Source organism: Hyla sarda, chromosome 9 (genome assembly GCF_029499605.1).
Source record: "Hyla sarda isolate aHylSar1 chromosome 9, aHylSar1.hap1, whole genome shotgun sequence".
In the NCBI taxonomy this organism is placed as follows: domain Eukaryota; kingdom Metazoa; phylum Chordata; class Amphibia; order Anura; family Hylidae; genus Hyla; species Hyla sarda.
In genome coordinates, this window is record NC_079197.1 from 9,059,037 (window position 1) to 9,082,194 (window position 23,158).

Genomic DNA, 23,158 nt, shown 5'->3' on the forward strand with positions numbered 1-23,158 from the left:
ACTCCATTATGAATAAAATTTCACTTGTTTGATTGAAATTCCAAGAATAAAACCCTGCAAAAGTCAGTCAAAAACCATATGGTGAAAATCGGAATGAACCGTACGCACATACAGTTCGGTACGGTTCCCATTGACTCCCATGTTAATAAAAACGTCTACGGTTTAATACGTTTTTTTACCCGGACCAAAAACCGTTTAAGGCCACGATTTTTTGTCCAAAAAAAAAAAAAAAAAGTAAAAAACTTTTGGTATGGTTTGAAAAACGTGGACAACCGTATACATTATAGTGCATACAGTTTTGAATGGGAAGTCTATGGGCACGGTTTTCTGTATGGTTGCATATGCTTTTTTTTTTTTATGAAACCGTATGCCGAAACCGTATAGCAAAATCGTGGCGTGAACTCACCCTTACTCTGCTGTAACGGAGTTTCCGAGCTGAATTTTTCCACAGGATTCTTCTTGGAAATTCCATTGTGTGAACAAGGCCTAAAAGAGGTATCCCCATCCCCGCCACTCACCTCTCTTTTCTGAGTCCGAATGTGCGATGGGACGCCTTCGCCTGACAGTTCAGGTAAGTGTTGGTCCAGTGACGTCCGCCTGACACTTGCCTATATGTGCAGGCTCTCAAAGTTCTTGATCCAGTTAGTGTAGATCAGCACTGGAATTCAGGGAGGCCCCCATTTGCTGACAAACATGGTACACGTGCCACAAACCCCCAAGTTGTCCCTAAAGTTTATTTTATGAATAGTGTGCACCAAACATAACATTTATACACAAATGTCTATGTATGTGTGTATATATATATCTCCAAAAGATTGGCCAAGCACTACGCTATTAGTGTGGCACACTTTCCAAGCACCAAGGCACCCTACTGTAGTAGCATAGGGCGCCACAGTGCTTGCATAGCATAGCCAGTTGTTTGTTGATGTGAAGTTCTAGATACTAGTGACCGCTCCAGGACATCTGCGCATGCCCTGTAACGGTTACATTGACATCTAAGGAGCAGGAAGTAGTTGGATAGATGGATAATCTGCCATAAAAAGATAGGGCAATGCGCAAGCGCTCAGCCGCTGATTACTCTCGTCTCCATAAATTTGCGCCTCTTTCAAAGTGCTTTGTCTGCAAAGAAGAGTCCATGATGACAATCTCAGGTCTCCTAGGACTAGACCCATCTTTTTCAAGCACCCAGAGCACTTTGAAAGTGCCACTAATATATGGAGACTAAACTAAACAACATCTGAGCCGTCAGGTTCACCCACATTTGGGACATGTTCACATGACGGAATTTCCAAGCAGAAACAGCTGGAAATACTCAGCTTAAAAATTCAGTTGCAGCAGAACCCCATTGTTTTCAATGAGATTCTGCCACACTGTGCACATGGCGGAATGTATTTAAATTCTATGGACATTTCTGAGTGGTCCTAGCACCTGCATTTTCTGCAGGCACCCACTGTCTGGACTGTCCAGGTTGACATTCTGCTGTGTGAACATACCCTTAATGTGAATTTACTCCACACTAACCATAAACAAACCAGAGAGCAGAACAAAGCAGGCAGCAGTATGGTGCTGGGTTTGTATGCGTTTGTATGTTCTCCCTTTGTGCACCATTGGATTCTTCCCACACTCCAGACTTGCTGACAGGTAACATGAAAGTAGACTGGGGGACAGGATTCTATGTAAGGGATAAAAACTTTAAACAACACTGCAGTATATGATGGCGATATGAAAATATTTTTTTTTCACCTGTAGAGAAAAATATCAGCACCCCATAATAAAAAAATAAGTTTATTAGAAAATAGTAAATTTAGGGGAAAAAAGTTTTATACAAGATTAAACACCAGGAATTGTACGTTCCTTCCCCAGGGCAGGGTCTTCTGTAGAGACAGGATGACTGTTCTGTTTAGTGGCCACCTACAATGGACAGAGAAGAGTCCTACGAAGATACATCAGATCCAGAGAACTCCGAAAGGAAGAGAGTGGAACAAGGCACCGAGTTGGACAGAGAAAAGTTTGAGGAATCTCTTACACTTATTAAAAAGGGGTTATCCACATTAGAAAGGCCAGTATGGCGGGGGGGGGGGGGGGGGGGGGTTGAATTGTAGTTTTGGAGACAGCCTGGTTGAGAAACCCTTGCATAGGTAGATCACAGAGAGGATGGCGAGGGGAATCACCACCCCCAGGGATCAGCCTTTACATTCTCACCTCCAACCGGATCCGACATCCATTCTGCAATATCTGGATTCCAGTCAAGATGTCAGAACCTCACAGCCACATGAGCCTTATACATGGAGCTGGCGTCATTAGTGTATTGTGTCTGTAAATGGGATATGTCTGATATCATGTGACCACATTGTCCTTCCCCATTGGCTATCCAGCAGATTGCCAGGAGCCTCCAGCACAGCCCAAGGCCTTCGTGGTCACAGTATGTGGATGGCGGGTTGTGATATCAATGAGAACTTCAGATATGAAAAAACTCTCAGCTTTAATGGGGGGGGGGGGGGGGGGGGGGGGGGGGGGGAGTTCCCACAGTGTAGTCAGCTTCACAGGGGCCACAGTATCCTCAGGGGCTACAGTCCTGGAGCCAGAATCCTCAGCCTCACAGGGGGCCACAGTGTAGTTAGCTTCACAGGGGCCACAGTATCCTCAGGGGCTACAGTCCTGGAGCCAGAATCCTCAGCCTCACGGGGGGAGGGGGGCACACAGTGTAGTTAGCTTCACAGGGGCCACAGTGGCCTCAGCCTCACAGGGGCCACAGTTCAGGAGCCAGAAACCTCAGCATCACAGGGCCAACAGTGTAGTCACCTTATAAGGGGCCAGTCCTGGATCCAGTGTTTAGCTTCATAGACCAGTGTCCCTCATCCTGCAGCTCTCCAGTTTGGAACCAGCTGACTCCCAGGTTGGGCCAGTGTTTCGCAACCAGGGTGCCTCCAGCTGTTGCAAAACTACAGCTGGAGGCACCCTGGTTGGGAAATACTGGGTTGGGTGGAGTCTGCCTTAGCCTTCAGGGGGTTGTGTTTTGGAGTCTTCAGCTTCATAGAGGCCATAGTCACAATAAGGCCACAGTCCATAGAGGCTCCGGATCTGCCATCACACGGGCTGTGGACCGGGGGGAGCCGCCATCACACGGGCAGGGCTTTGGAGACCCCTCTCCGCATCAGGCTCCCGCACAGTCCGCTTATATAGCGCCTCCCAGCGGCGCCGCCCGGTATCATCCCCATCAGGTAGGCTGCTCCGGTGATGATCTGCGCGGCCGCCCCCAGCAGGGTGAGCGGGGTGCTCCGGAACCCCAGTGCGGCGTACAGCGTCCCCCCGAGGGCGGCCAAATAGAAGAAGGCCCAGGGGTCGGGCTCCCGGAGCAGGCGGCTAGGGCCCCGGAGGAGGGCGGCGGAGCAGAGCCCCAGAACCGACCCCATAGACCACAGCATGGCGAACTTCCGAGCCCGGAGCAACAGCAGCGGGACATAGAGCCCGGCCAGACCAAAACACAGGACCGCCATGGCCGCACACACCCCGGCCGCCATCAGCCTCTGCGTCCTGGACATCCCCGGCAGGAAAGGGTCCGAATCCATAGGGCCCCATGACCACGACAGGCCGCCGCTGCTGGGAGGGGAGAACCAGTCGCGCCATCCCGGCTCCGAGCCCTGGCCCTCCGCCGGGGAGGAGGCCACAGAGCTGCCGCCGCTCCCGGCTTTATTCTGCGCTACGTACTCCTGTAATTGCCGGCCCAGATCCGCCATGTCAACAAAGTTTTTCCGGCTTTTGTCAGTTTAAATAAAGTTAGGTGAATGTTTCCATGGCAGCGGACTTCCGCATTCGTCTGCTCGGTGGACGTTGCTATGCTGACGGGGACAGTTCCACCCACCTGTAGGTCACGTGGACTCCTCATGTGACATCAGCCTTTTCGGGAGCCTGTAGAGTTCACTCAAATTATTAGCCTGTGTCTGATTTGTATGGAGGGCGGCCATTTTGTTGTAGACATTGCTGTAAGATAATAAGCTCCGCCCACAGACTTCCCTGCTCACTGAAGAGGCGCTGGAGGAAGTGAGTACATGCGGTACCGCACGGTGTGAACCTCAGTATTCTCCTGCCCATTAATGTGAGTGTACACACAGAGGATTGCCTGTGTCCCCGCATTGATCAGCATGGCTCCTTATAGGGGAACATTCACTAACACATGTGCCTGTAAACATAGTGCAAATGGCGAATATAGACCGAGACTCTATGTTCACCGCATTTAAAGGGGTACTCTGCTGCTCAGCGTTTGGAACAAACTGTTCCAAACGCTGGAGCCGGCGCGGGAGCTTGTGACGTCATAGCCCCGCACCCTCGTGACATCACGCTCGCGGAGATTCAGCTACAAATCCGTAGTCTGAACATACCCTAAAGAGAACCTGTCACCAAACTAAACTTTTCGTATATTGTTCCTTCTGTAATTATAAGACACTTTGCTATTTACTTGCTGTTAAAATTCTCATCCTTTTATATGTTTTTAATGTGATTGAAAAAACGGACACTAGGTGGCTCTGTTCTGTTCCCTGCGCAAGTCGAACAGTTAGTTTGGTCTCCTCCCGGCCTGGTAGGAGACCAAACTCAGGAAGTGCATGCGGGACAGGGTGAGGCACAGCTCTCGCAGGATTCAGTGACATCACGCCTGCTGGGGAACGCCCACTTTCTCCTGCTGGGATCTCACACAATGTGAACAATGGGAAAGGTATCATACAGAAGCTTTTTAAAGCGCAGAATTTTTTTTTTTAAGGGCAGGAGGGGTGTTAGGAGTAGTTAGGGAATATAATCTGAGTTAGTTTAGAAAATAGGGTTTGATGACAGATACTCTTTAAAGGGGTTAAGTCAGTGTTTCCCAACTGGGGTGTCTCCAGCTGTTGCAAAACTACAACTCCCAGCATGCCCGGACAGCCAAAGGCTGTCCGGGCATTCTGGGAGTTGTAGTTTTGCAACAGCTGGAGGCACCCCAGTTGGGAAACACTCGGCTATGTTCACACAATGGAATTTCAGTGCATGCAAAATTCTGCAGAAGAATTCCGTATAGACATTCCACATTGTCTGGCTGGCCGTTGGCTGTCGGGGTTGTGGTAACTCGGTGACTTACGTTGTCTTCTTCCCTTTTAGAAGAAACATCATGGGTCGCTCCTCAAAGGACAAGAGGGACATTTACTACAGACTGGCCAAAGAAGAAGGCTGGAGGGCGCGCAGTGCCTTCAAACTGCTGCAGCTGGATGAGGAATATCAACTCTTCCAAGGTACAGGGGGTGATCGCCCTCCTTATCTAGGACTCTTCTATCTGGGTGACAAACATTATGATAGCATGTAGGGCCCGTCACCCAGAATTGTCACATCTGCTGGAAAAGATGGGTGACCCTCTATGATATCTTACATAATGTCAAAAGGTAATACTGACAGGTAGAAGGGCTGAGGGTTTGTTTCTTTTGCAGGAGTGCAGAGAGCGGTGGACCTGTGCGCGGCCCCCGGGAGCTGGAGCCAAGTGCTCAGCAGGAAGCTCAGGTACGCAGGGTTTTCTCCGGCAGATCTCACTTAGGCTGAGTTCACACCATGTTTTTGCAATACAGTTCCCGTATCGGGTTTTTGATAAAAAAGAAAAAAAAAAACGGATTCCTTAAAAACCTGACTAAACTGTATCAAAATGTGTGTACAAATTTTAATCCGTATACGGTTGAAAACCGTATACGTTTTAAACTTTTCATTCGATTATGAATAAAGTTTCACTTGTTTGATTGAAATTCCAAGAAAAAAACTGTGCAAAGTCAAAAACCGTATGGTGAAAACCAGATGGAACCGTACGCACATACGGTTCTGTACGGTTCCCATTGACTCCCATGTAAAAAAAAGTTATATGTTTCTATACAGTTTTTCACCCGGACCAAAAACCGTCGTAGGCTACGGTTTTGGGTACGGGAAAAAAACTGACAAAACTGTACAGTATGCAAAACGGACACAACCTGATGCATCTTTGGGCATACGGTTTTCAACAGAGAGGCAATGCATACAATTTTCAGTACGGTTCTGTACGGTTTTCAAATTGAAGCGTATTCGGGAACTGTACTGCAAAAACGTGGTCTGATCCGCAGAAAGTCAACATTGTGTCTTCTCTTCTGTCTTCTCAGGTCCAGCAATGAGACCTTGGAGGTGAAGATCGTCGCTGTGGATCTTCAGGCCATGGCTCCTTTGCCTGGAGTAATCCAGATTCAAGGAGACATCACCAAGGTATTTAGAAGAAGCCTTCACAGTCTTAAATGGGCACGGTCAGATACAAAAACTTTTGATATGTTGTAAAGCATGTATAACCAATAGGTTTTGCAGTTGTTTTAATTAGAAAATTCATTATTTCTTACTGAAAAAGCCAGTCAAACAACTGCCCCCTGCCTGCTTGGACACATACTAGTCCTGCTGTGTCCATTCATCGTGACCCATGTCATGGACACACTTCCTTGATTGACAGCTGTGAGCGCAGGGCTCAGAGCTGGAGGAAAAGTCCTCCCACTGTCATCTTGTGTCCGGCTACTGTCAGTGAGGAGAAGCTGGGAGTTGTAGTTTTGCTAATGCTAGGGGAGATGTGAGCAGACAGCATACTGAGGGAGGGGGCGGAGACCTGCACAGTGAGGCCACGCCCCCTCCCTTTGAGAGGAATTCAGACTAGTGAGCTAAATTAAAAGTGTAATAAAAAAATTTAATAAAGGTGCTAGACACATAAAAATTACATGTACATGGTCAGGATTAGGTACTGAGTGATATATTAAGAAAAACATTTTTTTGGTTGGATCTGACAGGTACCTGTCATGTAAAAAAAAATACTTTTAACACGTCACAGAAACAAAGTTTTGATCGGTCAAGATCTCATAGCTGAGACCCCCACTGATCAGAACTAAGAGCTGGGATAAGCATGCAGTAGCACACTTTACATCTTAGCTCTCAGCGATTTTTGTCTCGTTGCTCTGTTATCCTGATCGGTCGGTGAGTCCTTCACCAATCAAAACCTTTGACATGTCTCTGTGAAATGTAAAAAGTTATATATATTTTTTTTTTTTTTTTTAATGGCCGATATATGTTAAAGAAAACTTGTTATCAATGAAGGCTGGATACACAATGAATTGTAAGCTATTTTGGTTTTACAACTTTCAGGTTTCCACAGCCCACGAGATCATCCGACATTTTGAGGGGCAGCCAGCAGATCTTGTGGTGTGTGACGGCGCCCCGGATGGTAATGTCTCTCTCTTGTCCTTTACGCCCCCTATCATCTCAGTTTTATTCTATATGTTTTTGGTTCACCTTATCTCTTTTTTTTGTTAGGGTTTTATCATCTTCTTGTGTCAGTTTCTCTTTTTTTATTACATGTAGTTACTGGACTGCACGATATTGATGAATATATACAGGCACAGCTCCTGCTGGCGGTGAGTGTAATACTAAAGAGGCCTACCCAATATCTTCTCAGGGAAGGGAAGACACGCCCCCTCCCATAGACATAAATGAAGGGGGCGTAGCCGTGATGTCACAATCATGGCCTCCGATTCCGGGCGTCCTGAACAAAATGTTCAGAACGCTGGAGTCCCGGAGTACCCCTGTAACCTCCTGTTGTTTTCCCCAGACAACCCCTTTAAGATGTGTTTTAATGGCAGTTTTAGGAAATACTTTCTTAGCTGACCATATATGCAGTAGACACCCTTATAGGTGTTCTCCTGGTCTGCAGCATAGATCTGTAATATACTCATCTAATACTGACCTAAATGTTTTACATAATAAAAGCAAGCCAGAAGGGATACTTCTCACCATTACAATTTCCACTAAATAGTGACCCTGCTTTTCTAGAATCCTGAATGGCACTTCTGTCTAGTTACACAGCATGATTTTAATTTTTTTGGGGTGGGGTGGGGTGGTGGTTGATGTCTTAGCACCGTGCAATTGTAGTAATGTTGTATCTGATTTCTTCGCAGGCTTTAAACATCACAACACATGTACTAAGAGCAGGCGGCACGTTTGTGGCTAAGGTGGGTAACCTGCCATCTGTCATCTTGCCCTGGCTTTGTGTCCTAAAGACCGGCAGATTAATTATTTGTTTTGTTTTTTCAGATTTTTCGTGGAAAAGATGTCACTCTTTTGTACTCCCAGCTAAAGATCTTTTTCCGAGAAGTCACATGTGCCAAACCACGGAGCAGCCGGAATTCCAGCATAGGTAGATCACGTGTTTGGTACTATTCTATAGATGCTTAGGGCAGAAGAATACTTAGAAATCATGGGACCTTATAACGAAACTTGCAATAGGTTCTACAGAGATCACCTCCACATGGAGCTTCAGCTGTTGCAAAACTACAACTCCCAGCATGCCCGGACAGCCTTTGGCTGTCCGGGCATGCTGGGAGTTGTAGTTTTGAAACATCTGGAGACACGCTGTCCTAGAGCAGTGTTCTCCAATCTGTGGACCTCCATATGTTGAAAGACTACAACACCCAGCATGCCCCAACAGCCTTTTAATGCTGGGCGTTTTAGTTTTGCAACAGTTGGAGGGCGTTAAGGAGCACTGCTCTGAATCTTCACACCTGTCTTAGCACAGATTGCAGCATTAAATGGGGACTCTCATTAAACAAATTTTTGCTATTACACTTATTATGGTAAATAAAAAAATCTTTCTAATGTGCTTTGTTTAAAAAAAAATAGTTTTCTATGTTTTATTTGAGGGGGGGGGGCAGCCTTATCCAATCATAGCTCATCTCACACTGAACTGCTCTGGGCTGTGTGTAGCAGAGTGAGGGAGGAAGTTCTCCCCTGTATGGCTTCAGATGATGTCATGCCTGCTGGGGAACGCCCCTTCCCAGTCTGTGAATCTGACTGAGACAGAGCAGAAAATACAGAGCAATATCAAGGTAGAAAACTAAAAAATAATAAAAAAATAAAGGCAGAGGGTGGTTTATCATGATGGGGGCAGTGACCTGGGAGGATTATAACATTTAACAAGATCATAACAGGTTCTCTTTAAATACAGATGAACCAGTCCTATAGAAGAGAAAACCTGAGGTTACTGTGCTCTGGATAACTGAACCGTCTCCAGCCATGTGGTCTCGCTATTACATCAATATGTACAGACAATGAGGGGGATTCCTGGAAAAGACAATATAGTTGATAAACTTTGACTTGGTTATTTCACTATTCATGTACGTTACCCATTTACTTTTCTCCTGTACAGAGGCGTTCGTTGTATGTCAGGGATACAGCCCACCAGAGGGATATATACCCAACATGTCAAATCCTCTGCTGGACCATTGCTATGGTGAGTGCTGGATACACAGGCGGCCAAAATACATTTCATAGAGCGGGAAGAGTGTGAAATACAGTGATCTGCTAGATTTTAGGGTATAATGAACCTTCATGATGAGTTATGGAATTACATGGTGGTGGGGTCACCAGAACATGGGATATTGTGGATGGAGATATGGACTCCCCAAAATGAAGAGCACCGAATGTCCCACTATCGAAAACCCTGACAAATGGCTTTGATATATATATATATATATAAATATAATGCTTTGCAGTGACCCCTCGACCTACGATGGCCCCGACATACGGTCACTTCAGCATACGATCACTCTCAGAGGCAGCATCAACATACGATGCTTTTGTATGTCGGGGCCATCGCATAAACGGCTATCCTGCAGCGCAGACTGCTTCAGCTGCCACCGGATAGCCGTTTACGGTGCCCCGTGTGGTCCGCTGACGATCACTTACCTGTCCTCGGGGCTCCAGCGCGTCCTCTTCAGGATCCCTTGCATCGTCGGCGCTCTCCATCGACGTCCTCACGTTGCTGCGCACGCCGTCCCGTCATCCAGTAGGAGCGGCGTGCGTCGCAACGTGATAGTGGCGACGGAGAGCGAGGATGCCAGGGAAGCAGAGGCCTTGCCGGAGCGTAGAGGACACCTAGGGGACGCGGCGACAGCGATGGACGGCGACATCCCGTGCAGCGGTGTCGGTCCGGAGTGGTGGGGACAGGTGAGTACAACTTCCTTTAACAGTGGTCTTCAACTTGTGGACCTCCAGATGTTGCAAAACTACAACTCCCAGCATGGAGGTCCGCAGGTTGTAGACCACTGTCCTATACTTTCCATTGCACGGATCTCTCAACATGCAATGGTTTCAACAAACGATGGTCCGTTTGGAACGGATTACCATTGTATGTTGAGGGACCACTGTATATAAATTATAATGCTTTTTTCTTCTGTTATTAGATGTGGATTTTAACCAGCTGGAGGGTCCCAACCGAGTGATCGTCCCGTTCCTGGCCTGCGGAGACCTTAGTGCGTATGACTCTGACAAGACTTACCCTCTGCAGGTAAGGGAACAAACATCATGAGGTCTCTCTGTACATGTAACATAAGGACTAACACCTCCTCTCTTTCTATGCAGTTAGATACCGGTAAAGAATACAGCTATGTTCCCCCAAACCAACCTCCCATTCGCCCGCCCTACCAGGAGGCCTGCTTTTTAAAGAAGAACAATCTCCTCGCCAAGGAAAGGCCCCCGTTACCCGTGAACGCTCCATCTACCACAACGTCCAGTGAAGACGTGGCGTCGGGGGACTGTGGGGAGGTCGCCATCCAAAAGCTGTCCATTTCTTCCTGATGGACTTATTAAAGGTTAAAGATTCTCTGTTTTAATTTTTTTTTATTTATTACAATTTTTATTGCAAAAAAATTAAAAATAAACAAAGTTTTATCCATCTCTATGACTGGAGTGTAAAATTTAATATATAATATGTGGCTCAGGTTATCTTGTGGATTCCCCCATATCTTGTGATTAAAGGGGTTATCCCCCGATAGTTACTTATCATTATCCACAGAATAGGTGATATGTACCTATCATGTGGGGTTCAGATGCTCACAAGAATGGGGCGACCAATGTCCCTCCGTGTATATGGAGTAGTGGTTGAACATGCGTGCTACTGCTACATTTAGTCTTTATGGGACTGATGGTCATAGTTAAAGGGGTATTCCAGGAAAAAACTTTTTATATATATATATATATATATATATATATATATCAACTGGTTCCAGAAAGTTAAACAGATTTGTAAATTACTTCTATAAAAAAATCTTAATCCTTTCAGTACTTATGAGCTGCTGAAGTTGAGTTGTTCTTTTCTGTCTAAGTTCTCTCTGATCACACGTGTCTCGGGAACCGCCCAGAGTAGAAGCAAATCCCCATAGCAAACCTCTTCTACTCTGTGCAGTTCCCGAGACAAGCAGAGATGTCAGCAGAGAGCACTGTTGCCAGACAGAAAACAACAACTCAACTTCAGCAGCTGATAATTATTGAAAGGATTAAGATTTTTTAATAGAAGTAATTTACAAATCTGTTTTAACTTTCTGGAGCCAGTTGATATATAAAAATAAAAGTTTTTTTTTTCCTAGAATACCCCTTTTAAGCACATGTGAAAAGTTGTAATTTTGGCAAAGACCCTTTAAATTCTATGTATTTGTTTTCTAAGTAATCTGTGATTCTGGGAAAGTTGGGTGTCATACATAATGGCTGCCAGTATAGATGCCACAATGGTTATCATTTAGCTGTGCCAGACTCCTGAATAGTATGTTTTCAGATTTATGTAGCATTGTAAGAGGAAATGTTTTTTGTATACTGACATTCAGGAGTCTGGAAAAGCTGTGACGTAAAAGTCTTAAGTAGATTTTTTTTTTTTTTTACTGCATAGGACAAGGTTTACATCAAGATTGGTGCCTCCATGGCATGGAAAAGCCTGAAAAATTGTCAACATAACATGCCAACGTATCCATACTCCGACACACAGGCCACATTTATTTCAATGGCCCGAGCACAGTCATCTAGTGCAGTGGTCGCCAACCTGCGGACCTCCAGATGTTGCAAAACTACAACTCCCAGCATGCCCGGACAGCCGTTGGCTGTCCGGGCATGCTGGGAGTTGTAGTTTTGCAACATCTGGAGGTCCGCAGGTTGAAGACCACTGATCTAGTGACTACGTTCTGGTCATTTTCCGAGTTTTGGCTCAAACTGAGAAGACTTACATCACTTTTCAGTTCAAGACAAAGCTCAGAAAATAATGTGAACATAGTCATTATGTGACGGCCATGGAAATGAATGGGGGCTGTGCCTGTCTGAGCGCACGTACGTTGGCATATCATTTCCCCGACGTTTCCCCGACATATCCGCGCCTCGAGGCACAAATCGTGATGGGAACTCTGTCTACGGCTGCATCTCTTTTTTGCAATACGGCTCCCGTATCCTGTTTCCGTACAAAAAACGTATGTCTCCGGACCGAAACGTATGCAACCGCATATGCCTCCTCACGTTTTTAAACTGTATACGGTTTGAAAACAGGTGTCCGTTTGCATACGTTTTAATACGTTTTCCTTGAAAAAAAACAGATACGGTTTTATGTTTGTCAACATTTTAAATAAAGTTCTTTTTTTATTGAATTTCCCAAAAATAAAATGAAAAAAGAAAAACAGTATTGTGCAAACCGGATGTAACTGTACGCACATACGGTTCAATACGGTTACCATAGAACTCAATTTTAAAATAACCGTATACAGGTTGGATGCAGTTTTTGACCGGGACACAAAACCGTAGTAGACTACAGTTTGGTGTACCATTTAAAAACCGTAAATGATTCAAAACGTACATGACCTGATGCTACGGTTGGCATACGGTTTACAATGAAATGTCTATATATACGGTTTGCAATACGGTTCGGTAGTTTTTTTTCAATGAAACCGGATACGGCAACCGTATTGCAAAAACGAGATGTGAACTCTGCCTTAGGCTTCATTCACACGGCGGTTGGAGTGTACGGCTGCAGGATCCGGCTGGGGGAGGGGAAAACCGTGCGCTCCTGTACCCCAGCCGGACCAGCGCCAAACTCCATTGACTTTAATGAGCCGACCGGAGTCAAACAGTGACTCCGGTCGGCTCCTTTCTGGCCCGTATCCGGTTTTGTGACCAGACCTAAAACCGCAGTAAACTACGGTTTTAGGTCCGGTCACAAAACCGGATACAGGGCAAAAATGAGCCGACCAGAGTCACTGTTTGACTCCGGTCGGCTCATTTAAAGTCAATGGAGTTTGGCGCCAGTCCGGCTGGGGTACGGGAGCGCACGGTTTTCCCCTCCCCCAGCTGGATCTGGGAGCCATACACTCCAACCGCAGTGTGAATGCAGCCTTATCTAGAGAATAAAAGCAAAACAGACTTCCCGGACACTACATCAGAGGCCTCTCCAGTCAGCCAGCGCCTAACCCTGCACTGACGGGGAGCAAGAACCCAAGTTAGCCGTATATAGGTAGGCGAGTGTTCGTTTCGCTGGAGATTCTGGTTTATATGATAATCCCATTGACTTGCAGGGTAACTACCTATAGGTGGCACTAGAGAGACAATTTTCTTTTTTCTTGAGCATGGATAATTTGCATACCCTTTTTCTCAGAAAGCATTGCCTGGCCTGTAAGGCTATGTTCACACTACGCAATATCTGTACGGAGAATCTGCGCTACCGCACAGAAAAGCTCTGTCTCATAGACAGCTATGCATTAAGTGCTAAGTCCTTAGAAATAACGAATGTGTTCATTCTTTCTGCGGACACTGAAATTGGAATTTCTGTGCCGGAAACATCTGGCAAAGGATTTCCTCCATGTGCACAGAGCAGCAGAATCCCATTGAATTCAACAGGACTCTGCTGCAGCAGAATCTCCGTGTGGAATTCCAATGCGGAATCCGTCATGGAAATTTCGATGTGTGAACATGGTCTGAGACTCCCTGTCCCAGCTAACAGTCTCCACGAGGAGAAAGAAAACCTTACCGACATGAAAAAACCCTCATTAGTTTATATGGAGAGTAAAAATAACTAATAATCCCGAACAGGAAAGGTATTAGTCAAATGTATTTATAGCTGCAGCCACAACTATCGTGTCTCTGGGGCAGAAGTCTCTGTCTGGTCCTCAGTCCCACGGGATTGGCCTTCAGACAACTGTTGCGTCATTGATGCCGATATAATTTATCTGTGCTTGTACTTGTAGTCCACCCTTGGCTGATGCTGGTGGTGTTGCTGCTTCGTAGGTTTCTTTAGGAGTCGGTGTCATATTTCCTAATTCTATACTTGTGTCCCGTGACTGAGATTTGACCATACTGCGTCTGGGCAGAACCATGCTGCTGTCCTGCATGAAGTCGTACTTGTCCAGCGGTGCGTGCTCAATGTGGCAGAGCGTCTCGTCTCCCTCGCTCATGTAGCCGGCGTTGATGCCCATCCCATCCTCCTCAGAGAGGCTGCATATGTCTGGCAGGGTGGTCTGAGAGGACTTATTCTGCATCTCTTCCCGGGTCATTGGCTCATCTTCTGAACATGGCTCCACTCTCCGGAAACAATAGCGGGCAAAGAGACTGATGAAAAACATCTCCATAGTGACTGAATAATTGTAGATGGCTGTGGGAAGCAAAGAAGAGTCCAAATGGATATCGTATTTGTATTGTCAGTATTGGGCTATGTCAGCGTTTCCCAACCAAGGTGTCTCCATCTGTTGCAAAACTAAAACTCCCAGCATAGAGGGGATAGGGGATAAGTTTCATATCCCATAGTTCTCCTTTAAATTGTGACTTCCATCTATCCATCATTGACAATTACATATCTGCAACTTTAGGTTTAAAGGGGTAGTCCAGTGGTGAAAAACTTATCCCCTATCCTAAGGATAGGGGATAAGTTTGAGATCGCGGGGGGTCCGACTGCTGGGGCCCCCTGCGATCTCTCTGACACGCCCCCTCAATACATCTCAATGGCAGAGCCGGAGATTGCCGAAGGCAGCGCTTCGGCTCTGCCATAGAGTTGTATTGAGGGGGCGTGTCAGCCGCCGCTTCGTGCGGAGGTCGACACGCCCCCTTCCCGCGGGCTGTCGGGGCTCCGTACATGAGATCGCGGGGGGCCCCAGGGGTCTGACCCCCCGCGATCTGCAACTTATCCCCTATCCTTAAGATAGGGGATAAGTTGTAAACCACTGAGTCACCACTGGACTACTCCTTTAATTTGCGCCCTTACTGTTCATTGAATGGTCTGTAGGTCTGAGACTTTAAAGAGTACTTGTCCCTAAACTAAACTTTTAATATATTGTTCCTTTTGTAATTATAAGACAATTTGCTATTTACTTGCTGTTAAAATTCTCATCCTTTTATATGTTTTTAATGTGATTGAAAAAAACGGCCACTAGGTGGCTCTGTTCTGTTCCCTGCGCAAGTCAAACATTTAGTTTGGTCTCCTCCTGGCCTGGCAGGAGACCAAACTCAGGAAGTGGATGCGGGGCACAGCTCTCGCAGGATTCAGTGACTTCACACCTACTGAGGAACGCCCACTTTCTCCTGCTGGGATCTAACACAATGTGAACAAGGGGAAAGGTATGATACCCAGCTTTTTAAAGCTCAGAATTTTTTTTTTTTTTTTTTTTTTAAGTGCCAGGAGAGTGTTAGGAGTAGTTAGGGAATATAGTCTGAGTTAGTTTAGAAAATATGGTTTGATGACAGGTACTCTTTAAAGGGGTTAAGTCAATGTTTCCCAACCAGGGTGCCTTCAGCTGTTGCAAAACTACAACTCCCAGCATGCCCGGACAGCCTTTGGCTGTCTGGGCATGCTGGGAGTTGTAGTTTTGCTACAGCTGGTGGCACCCCGGTTGGGAAACACTCGTCTATGTTCACACAATGGAATTTCTGCAGAAGAATTCCGCACAGTCATTCCACAGCAGCAGAGTTCCATTGATTCCAATTCTGGAGTCTGCAGAAAGAAGACCTGTCTATTCTTTCTTCAGAGCCTGCACGGAAATGCATTGCCGTCTATGAGACTGCGCATTTCCAAACAGTCCTAGCCTCAGCCTGTTCTGCCGGCGCTCCACTGTCGGTGGAATATCCGCATTGGAAATTTTCAGTACGGACATTCCACCGTCTGAACATTGCCTAAGGCTATGTTCACACTGAGAAATTTCTTCAATTCCGCTCAAATTCTGTACAGAAAATCAGCCTGGATTTTTCTGAGCTTTATGTTATTCCAGCGGTATTTCTCTGTGCTCAAAACACAGAATTTTGCTAAAATTCCAAGCCCCGTTGACTTCAACGGGATTCCATTGTGGAGTTAAAGGGGTACTCCACTGGAAAATCTTTTATTTTTAATCAACTGGTGCCTTAAAGTTAAACCGATTTGTAAATGACTTCTACTAAAAAAATCATAAACCTTCCAGTACTTATCAGCTGCTGTTATCCACAGAAATTTTCTTTCTTTCTTTCTGACCACATTGCTCTCTGCTGACACCTCTGTCCATGTCAAGAACTGTCCAGAGCAGGAGAGGTTTGCTATGGGGATTTGCTCCTGCTCTGGACAGTTCCTAACATGGACAGTGTTGTCAGACAGAAAGGAAATTCAAAAAGAAAAGAACTTCCTGTGGAAGTACTGGAAGGAATAAGATTTTTTTTAATAGAAGTAATTTACAAATCTGTTTTACTTTCTGGCACCAGTTGATTGAAAAAAAAATGTTTTCCAGTGGAGTACCCCTTTAAAGACAGGTCTTTTGTGGAATTTCCCTGCTGTGTGAATGGGACAGTGGAATTCCATTGAACATAATGGGGGAGATTTATCAAAACCTGTGCAAAGGAAAAGTTGCCCACAGCAACCAATCAGATCGCATCTTTCATTTTGCAGAGACCTTGTTAAAAATGAAAGAAGAGATCTGATTGGTTGCTATGGGCAACTGGGCAACTTTTCCTCTCCACAGGTTTTGATAAATCTCCCCCAATATGCAGTAAACTTTAGAAGAAATTTACTGCAAATTAGAAATTTTCTGTGGAATTATTTAGCGGAAATTCTGCTGTTTAACATAGCCTTAGGGCAGTGGTGTCCAAACTGTGGCCCTCCAGATGTTGCAAAACTACAACTCCCAGTATACCCGGACAGCCAACGGCTGGGAGTTGTAGTTTTGCAACAGCTGGAGACGCACTGTATTGTAAATACTGCTTGATTTTAGTCGTAGCCATAGTCCGATATTCTTTTTTCATTGTTTCCCAGCCTGTGGCTCTCCAGCTGTTTTCAAAACTACAACTCCCATCATGCCCCTTGTAGTTTTGTGTCAGCTGGAGATCCACAATTCGGTGACCATTGTTTTGCCTATTCTATGGAGACTTACAATCTGGCACTTACTCTGCGAACGTGTCTCCACCGTGAAGGGAGGTACACAAGGAATGGCGCCCAGGGCTGCCATGGTTTCTAGGATCCCGTTCTGTACCCCGCACAAGACCAGAACCAGAGTGATGCAGATGAACTTGGACCTTGGTTTATAGCCCTCCAGGGATTTCTTGGTGGCTTTGTAGAAGAGTAGGTAGCCATAGAAAGACAGGAACGTGGACAGGCTGGTGATGATGTTGATGTAAGAGTTGGGGTTGGTGTAGCCCACCTGGAAGTCAGAAAACAGATCTGAAGATGGCCCAGAGCCAATGGACATCTTCACGTACAGACATTTTTGGCTTGTCTTGTTTGCCATTATAAATACTAAGGTTTGTACTAGTTTAAAGAAGCACTTCAACCCCCTTTTTTGCCCATATCATGTACACTCATTATTACTAGTTGTACAGCGCCATCTGTTTCATTCCAGCACAGTCGCATCCATGCGTTTTTATTATTCCAACTTGGTCATGTGACCAGCAGCTGGACTTTTGCAAGTTACCATGCCTAAAGGGGTTGTCCAGCATTAAAAAAAACAGAGCTGATTTCTTTTAAAAAACTGCACCACATTTGTTCTCAGGTCGTGTGTGGTTTTGCAGCAAAGTTCCATTGAAGTGAATGGAGCTGAGCTTAACCTGAGGACTGGTGTGGTGCTGTTTTTGGAGAAAAAAAATGTAGCTCCCTTTTTCTATTCCTGGATTACCCCTTTAGGATAGGATCACACATAACGGATCCGCAGCATATTTTATCCTGTGGATCCGCCAATGACCAGACCCTATATTGTGCCTCCAGCTGTTCCCCCTCCCCATGTTGTGCACGCAGCAGTAAAGCGCCGCTCCGACCAGCCACACAGGGACTTGCGAGTCACCGCTCCGCGATGTCTGAGTACACAGAGACACGCAGCGACTCGCAGGCCCATGTGGCTGCTCAGAGCGCCACATTGCCGCTGCATGCAAGACACGAGGGGAAACAGCTGGAGGCACAATATAGGGTTGGGTGATCGGCGGATCCGCAGAGTAAAATACGATGCGGATCTGTTACTGTATGTGTGACCCTACCCTAAATGTGTGTCAGAGGAGGTCAGTCCTGAGTCAGCTGTCTTTTGATAACTCATTTGTTTTTTTTAGAGATACACCAACCCATCAGACCCTGTAGCGTTGTCCAGTTTGTCACTTGACCAATTCAGGCGCTGTAATAACGGAGTGACATCTCCCCATGTGTTAATACTCACATCCCCATAGTCATACTTCTCATCTGTCCATAGAATGAGGCCCATGAAAAACAGAAGGGTCCGCACGACTGACAGCTGGTACACGGCAATATTCATCCACCGTAGCGTACTCCTGAGACAGAAAAAATTGCAGCCTGGATTAAGGGGTACTCAGGAGGAATTTTTTTTTTTTATCATATAAACTGGTGCCAGAAAGTTATACAGATCTGTAAATTACTTCTATATAAAAATCTTTACCCTTCCAGTACTTATCAGCTGCTGTATGCTCCACAGGATGTTGTGTAGTTCTTTCCAGTCTGACCACAGAGCTCTCTGCTGCCACCTCTGTCCGTGTCAGGAACTTTCCAGAGCAGCAGAAGTTTGCTATAGGGATTTGCTCCTATTCTGAACAGTTCCTGATACAGACAGAGGTGGCCGCACTGTGGTCAGACTGGAAAGAACTACACAACTTCCTGTCTGTGTCAGGAACTGTCTGGAGCAGGAAAGGTTTTCTATGGGGATTTTCTCTCACTCTAGGTCTACCTAGACCAGTGTTTCCCAACCAGGGTGCCTATAGATGTTGCAAAACTACAACTCCCAGCATGCCTGGACAGCCTCTGGCTGTCCAGGCATTGTGTGAGTTGTAGTTTTGCAACACCTGGAGGCACACTGGTTGGGAAACACTGACAGAGACCCTCCAAATGTTGCAAAAGTACAACTCCCAGCATGCCTAGACAGAGTTGTAATTTTGCAACACCTGTAGGTCCGCTGACCTAGAAACTAGGTCTCAAAAACTGTGGACCTACAGCTGTTGCAAAACTACAACTCCCAGCATGCCTCAACAGCTGTCCAGGCATACTTGGAGTTGTAGTGTGGCATCATCTAGAGGTCCACACTATGGAGACCACTGCCCTAGACTTTCCCCCAATATCTCACCTGATGCCCCCAGTGTAATGTACCCACCTGCTCACAACAATGTTGGGAAAACAGCAGCAACAGCAGCAAGGTGGCGGGTTGGGGGCGACAGTCTGACCTCCCAGCATTTCTAACATTTTTGCTTTACCGCCGAAAAAATCTGTGATAAGGTCCAAGAACTTCCATAGTGTTATGGAGTGATATCTAGAAATAAAGAAGAATGGTAAAGAAGAGGCCGTGCCCATGTAGGAGTCATATTGGCAGATAGGCTTAGACTGGCAGCATATTGTTGGGCATAGGCTGCCCTTCTAGGAAGTTTCCATGGGAGACCGCCATGGTTGTTGGTGTATGTTAGTGGTCTCCAAACGGCGGACCTCCAGCTGTTGCAAAACTACAACTCCCAGCATGCCCGGACAGCCAACGGCTGTCCGGGCATGCTGGTAGTTGTAGTTTTGCAACAGCTGGATGCACCCTGGTTAGGAAACACTGACATAGATGCTTTATTTCACAAACAGCGCCATCCTATCCTCATTTTGTGTGGGATATTGCAGATCAGTTCCGTTAAAGTGAATGGGGCCGAGTTGTAATACCAAACACAACCTGAGGACAGGTGTGGCACTGTTTTTGGAAGAAAGCAACTATGTTCTTTTACTGAGGTCCACCATTTGGAGACCATTAGTGTAGGTGAACAGTTTTTTTTATTTGTTTGGCGCTAATGTGTACGTGCGCCAAATTTATAAAATGGTTGCAGGGCATATAACACAGTTTCAAAGGGGGAGATTTATCAAAACCTGTCCAGAGGAAAAGTTGCCCAGTTGCCCATAGCAACCAATCAGATCGCTGCTTTCATTTTGCAGAGGCCTTGTTAAAAATGAAAGAAGGAAGCTGATTGGTTGCTATGGGCAACTGGGCAACATTTCCTCTGGGCAGGTTTTGATAAATCTCCCCCTTTGTACTGGTACACATTTCCTGAAATTTTCCTCCAGGACACCATTTTGTATGGTTTACCCATTGCGCAATATCTTGCAACTTTTATACACACAGGGGGGGAGATTTATCAAAACCTGTCCAGGGGAAAAGTTGCTGAGTTGCCCATAGCAACCAATCAGATCGCTGCTTTCATTTTTTGAGAGGACTTTTTCAGAAATGAAAGAAGCGATCTGATTGGTTGCCATGGGCAACTCAGCAACTTTTCTTCTAGACAGGTTTTGATAAAATCTCCCCCACACAGCTTTATTCGAAGCCATGTCTGTTTAACGTTCATTTTTTTTTATCAAAGCCATGTCTGGACTGGCGTACATTTTTATTTTTTTATTTCTATTTGGAGGTGACTTTTTATTTGTTTGGAGGCGCCTTGCGCGAAAATTTGCACCAATTTTTGTTTGCATTCGCACTTGATAAATCACCGATCCCTGCAAAAAGAAAAGAAAAGCTATCCGTGTCGCACCACATTCAGGTTCAAGGCTAAATGCATTGCACTTTTTGACTAACTGGACAAAGATTTGCAACTTTTTTCCCACCAAAAACTAGACTGTAAAATGCTGCAATCACATCTCGTTTTTTCAATACGGTTCCCGTATCCAGTTTCAGTATGGAACCGTATTGCAAACCGCATATATAGACATTTTATTGAAAATCGTATGCCAACCGAAGCATCCGGTTGTGTACGTTTTGCATCACTTACGGTTTTATCATTTTTTTTTCCCGTACACAAAACCATAGTCTACTACAGTTTTATGTCCAGGTGAAAAACCGAATACAACCCGTATACGTTTTTTTTTTTTTTTTAATGGTGGTCTATGGGAACCGTACTGGACCGTATGTGCGTCCAATTACATCCAGTTTGAACAATACAGTTTTGCAGTTTGCATATGCGCAGTGCACGCCAAAAGTTCTTCACACAAATAGAACAATTATTTGTTCTTTATTTAATTAAGGACAAACATAAAGCCGTATCCGTAAAAAAAAACAACAACAAAAAAAAACTTATTAAACCATATGCAACCGGACATTTGTTTTTAAACCGTATACGGATTAAAATCGTACAGAGGTATATACGGTTGTATACGGTTCGGTCCGGTTTTGAGACTTACGCTTTTTTAACAAAAAACCTGATACGGGAATCGTATTGCAAAAACGAGATGTGAATGCAGCCTAAATTGGAATTTAAATTTTTTTTTATTTTTTATTCTGCATTAGAGATGAGCGAACTTACAGTAAATTCGATTCGTCACAAACTTTTCGGCTCGGCAGTTGATGACTTTTGCTGCATAAATTAGTTCAGCTTTCAGGTGCTCCGGTGGGCTGTAAAAGGTGGATACAGTCCTAGGAGACTGCCGAGCCGAGAAGTTCGCGACGAATCGAATTTACTGTAAGTTCGCTCATCTCTATTCTGCATAATAAATATACCACTAGGGGCGCTGTTCTTGAATGGGTATGCAGGAAATCGACATGACGATACTTTGGTTCTCAGGGAGACAAACCGCCGCTGCCAGGGGGGGGACTGAGCGTCAATGTTAGTATTGACAAATGTCTTTGTTCAGAGATTGTTTAGAACTTACATGGAAGCCACAAAGTTACAGATGGCGGAGGAGCGGGGGATGTACATTCCTATGATGGAGGAGATGCAGTATACCTGGCCGAAACAAAAATAAAAAATGGTAATGTTAACCCATGAACGTAGTTTGGCATCCGCCATGATCATATTCCGTTATGACACAGTCCTCACCGGATATACTCCTAGAATCCACAGATAGAGACAGGTCCTCCGCGTGCTCCGAATATTCCGCAGGAAAAATCCCATCTCCTCCAGGAATAAAGCCAACTGGACGCACCCGACCAGTACGGGAACGAGGAATATCCACAGGTCCTTCTTTATCACTGTGACACAAAAGGGCAGTAATACAGGTAGGGCCCAACGCTATAGATCGGTGATCTCCAAACCATGGACCTCCAGTTGTTGCAAGACTCTAACTCCCAGCATGCCCATGCTGGGAGTTGGAGTTTTGCAACAGCTGGAGGCACACTCTATGCTCTTTATGCTCTTATCTATAAGGTTGATACTACCTTGAAAAAACTCGGAGGACAAGGGGAAATTGCCCCCGTCCATCGAACAGTTGGACCCCTTCATGGTGGCGAGTGTCCGTCTTCCCTGTTTTTCTTCTCAGCCATCCATCTTTTCTGGGCGGCCTCTCCCAAGTTCCAGAGTCGGCCTCCTCCTCTTTTCCTGGATCCAGAGATCTCCTACGACTCCTGAGGATGCTCCCGGCCTCGCGCATTAATCATTGATGGAGTCGTATATGGGCGTCCAGGTAACTGACTGAAGTCCACAGGTGACATCTACCTGGTGCAGGTATGATCCACACCCATTTTCCATTGATGATTATTCCATCGATGCATTATAAAGACTATACAACGATTAGGATGGAAGCCGCCTTAACTCATTCCGAATCGGATCACTCTATAAATCAGATCACGCTAAATCGTATTACCCCTCAAATATGATCACTCAAAATAAGATCACCTCAAATATGATCACTCTAAATCAGATGACCCTTAATTCCCCAAATATGATCACTCTAAATCAGATGACCCCTAAATCCCCTAAATATGATCACTCTAAATCAGATCACCCCAAATATGATCATTCTAAATGAGATCACCCCCAAATATGATCACTCTAAATAAGATCACCCCAAATATGATCACTCTATAAATCAGATCACGCTAAATCGTATTACCCCTCAAATATGATCACTCAAAATAAGATCACCTCAAATATGATCACTCTAAATCAGATGACCCTT

The 23,158-nt window shown here is 45.4% G+C and overlaps 3 protein-coding genes across 5 annotated transcripts; 1 reads left to right on the top strand and 2 right to left on the bottom strand.

The window, feature by feature from the left end:
• Window positions 1–2,963: 2,963 nt before the first annotated feature.
• SFT2D3 (SFT2 domain containing 3) lies at window positions 2,964–3,743 on the bottom strand. Its single transcript, XM_056538525.1, has one exon. The coding sequence runs from the start codon at window positions 3,735–3,737 to the stop codon at window positions 3,120–3,122; it is 618 nt and encodes a 205-aa protein (XP_056394500.1). The 5' UTR covers window positions 3,738–3,743; the 3' UTR covers window positions 2,964–3,119.
• Window positions 3,082–10,740, top strand: FTSJ1 (FtsJ RNA 2'-O-methyltransferase 1). Of its 3 annotated transcripts, none has more exons than XM_056538508.1 (11): window positions 3,082–3,221; window positions 5,128–5,258; window positions 5,451–5,520; window positions 6,141–6,240; window positions 7,156–7,234; window positions 7,372–7,424; window positions 7,965–8,018; window positions 8,101–8,203; window positions 9,212–9,295; window positions 10,248–10,351; window positions 10,426–10,740. In XM_056538508.1, exons 2-11 carry the CDS (start codon window positions 5,138–5,140, stop codon window positions 10,639–10,641), a joined length of 984 nt encoding a protein of 327 aa, XP_056394483.1. In that variant the 5' UTR covers window positions 3,082–3,221; window positions 5,128–5,137; the 3' UTR covers window positions 10,642–10,740. The 3 variants fall into 3 exon arrangements, with proteins under 3 accessions (XP_056394483.1, XP_056394482.1, XP_056394484.1); XM_056538507.1 differs by lacking the exon at window positions 3,082–3,221 and adding an exon at window positions 3,902–4,041; XM_056538509.1 differs by lacking the exon at window positions 3,082–3,221 and adding an exon at window positions 4,015–4,096.
• Window positions 10,741–13,322: 2,582 nt separating this feature from the next.
• On the bottom strand, window positions 13,323–22,639 carry LOC130290636 (organic solute transporter subunit alpha-like). The gene is made up of 7 exons (XM_056538529.1): window positions 22,419–22,639; window positions 22,081–22,232; window positions 21,914–21,987; window positions 19,401–19,556; window positions 18,459–18,570; window positions 17,207–17,459; window positions 13,323–14,461 (listed from the first exon to the last, which is right to left on the bottom strand). Exons 1-7 carry the CDS (start codon window positions 22,480–22,482, stop codon window positions 14,001–14,003), a joined length of 1,272 nt encoding a protein of 423 aa, XP_056394504.1. The 5' UTR covers window positions 22,483–22,639; the 3' UTR covers window positions 13,323–14,000.
• Between the last annotated feature and the right edge of the window lie 519 nt (window positions 22,640–23,158).

Excerpts from the sequence above, each read along its gene's own strand:
- SFT2D3 (XM_056538525.1), bottom strand. The coding sequence starts at position 3,737 with ATGGCGGATCTGGGCCGGCAATTACAGGAGTACGTAGCGCAGAATAAA.
- FTSJ1 (XM_056538508.1), top strand. The coding sequence starts at position 5,138 with ATGGGTCGCTCCTCAAAGGACAAGAGGGACATTTACTACAGACTGGCC. Across the intron at positions 5,259-5,450 it reads GGAATATCAACTCTTCCAAG|GAGTGCAGAGAGCGGTGGAC; the intron begins GTACAGGGGGTG and ends TTTCTTTTGCAG. Across the intron at positions 8,204-9,211 it reads CAGCCGGAATTCCAGCATAG|AGGCGTTCGTTGTATGTCAG; the intron begins GTAGATCACGTG and ends TCTCCTGTACAG.
- LOC130290636 (XM_056538529.1), bottom strand. The coding sequence starts at position 22,482 with ATGAAGGGGTCCAACTGTTCGATGGACGGGGGCAATTTCCCCTTGTCC. Across the intron at positions 22,233-22,418 it reads GTCCTCCGAGTTTTTTCAAG|TGATAAAGAAGGACCTGTGG; the intron begins GTAGTATCAACC and ends TTTGTGTCACAG. Across the intron at positions 14,462-17,206 it reads GGTGGAGACACGTTCGCAGA|CCATCTACAATTATTCAGTC; the intron begins GTAAGTGCCAGA and ends TGCTTCCCACAG.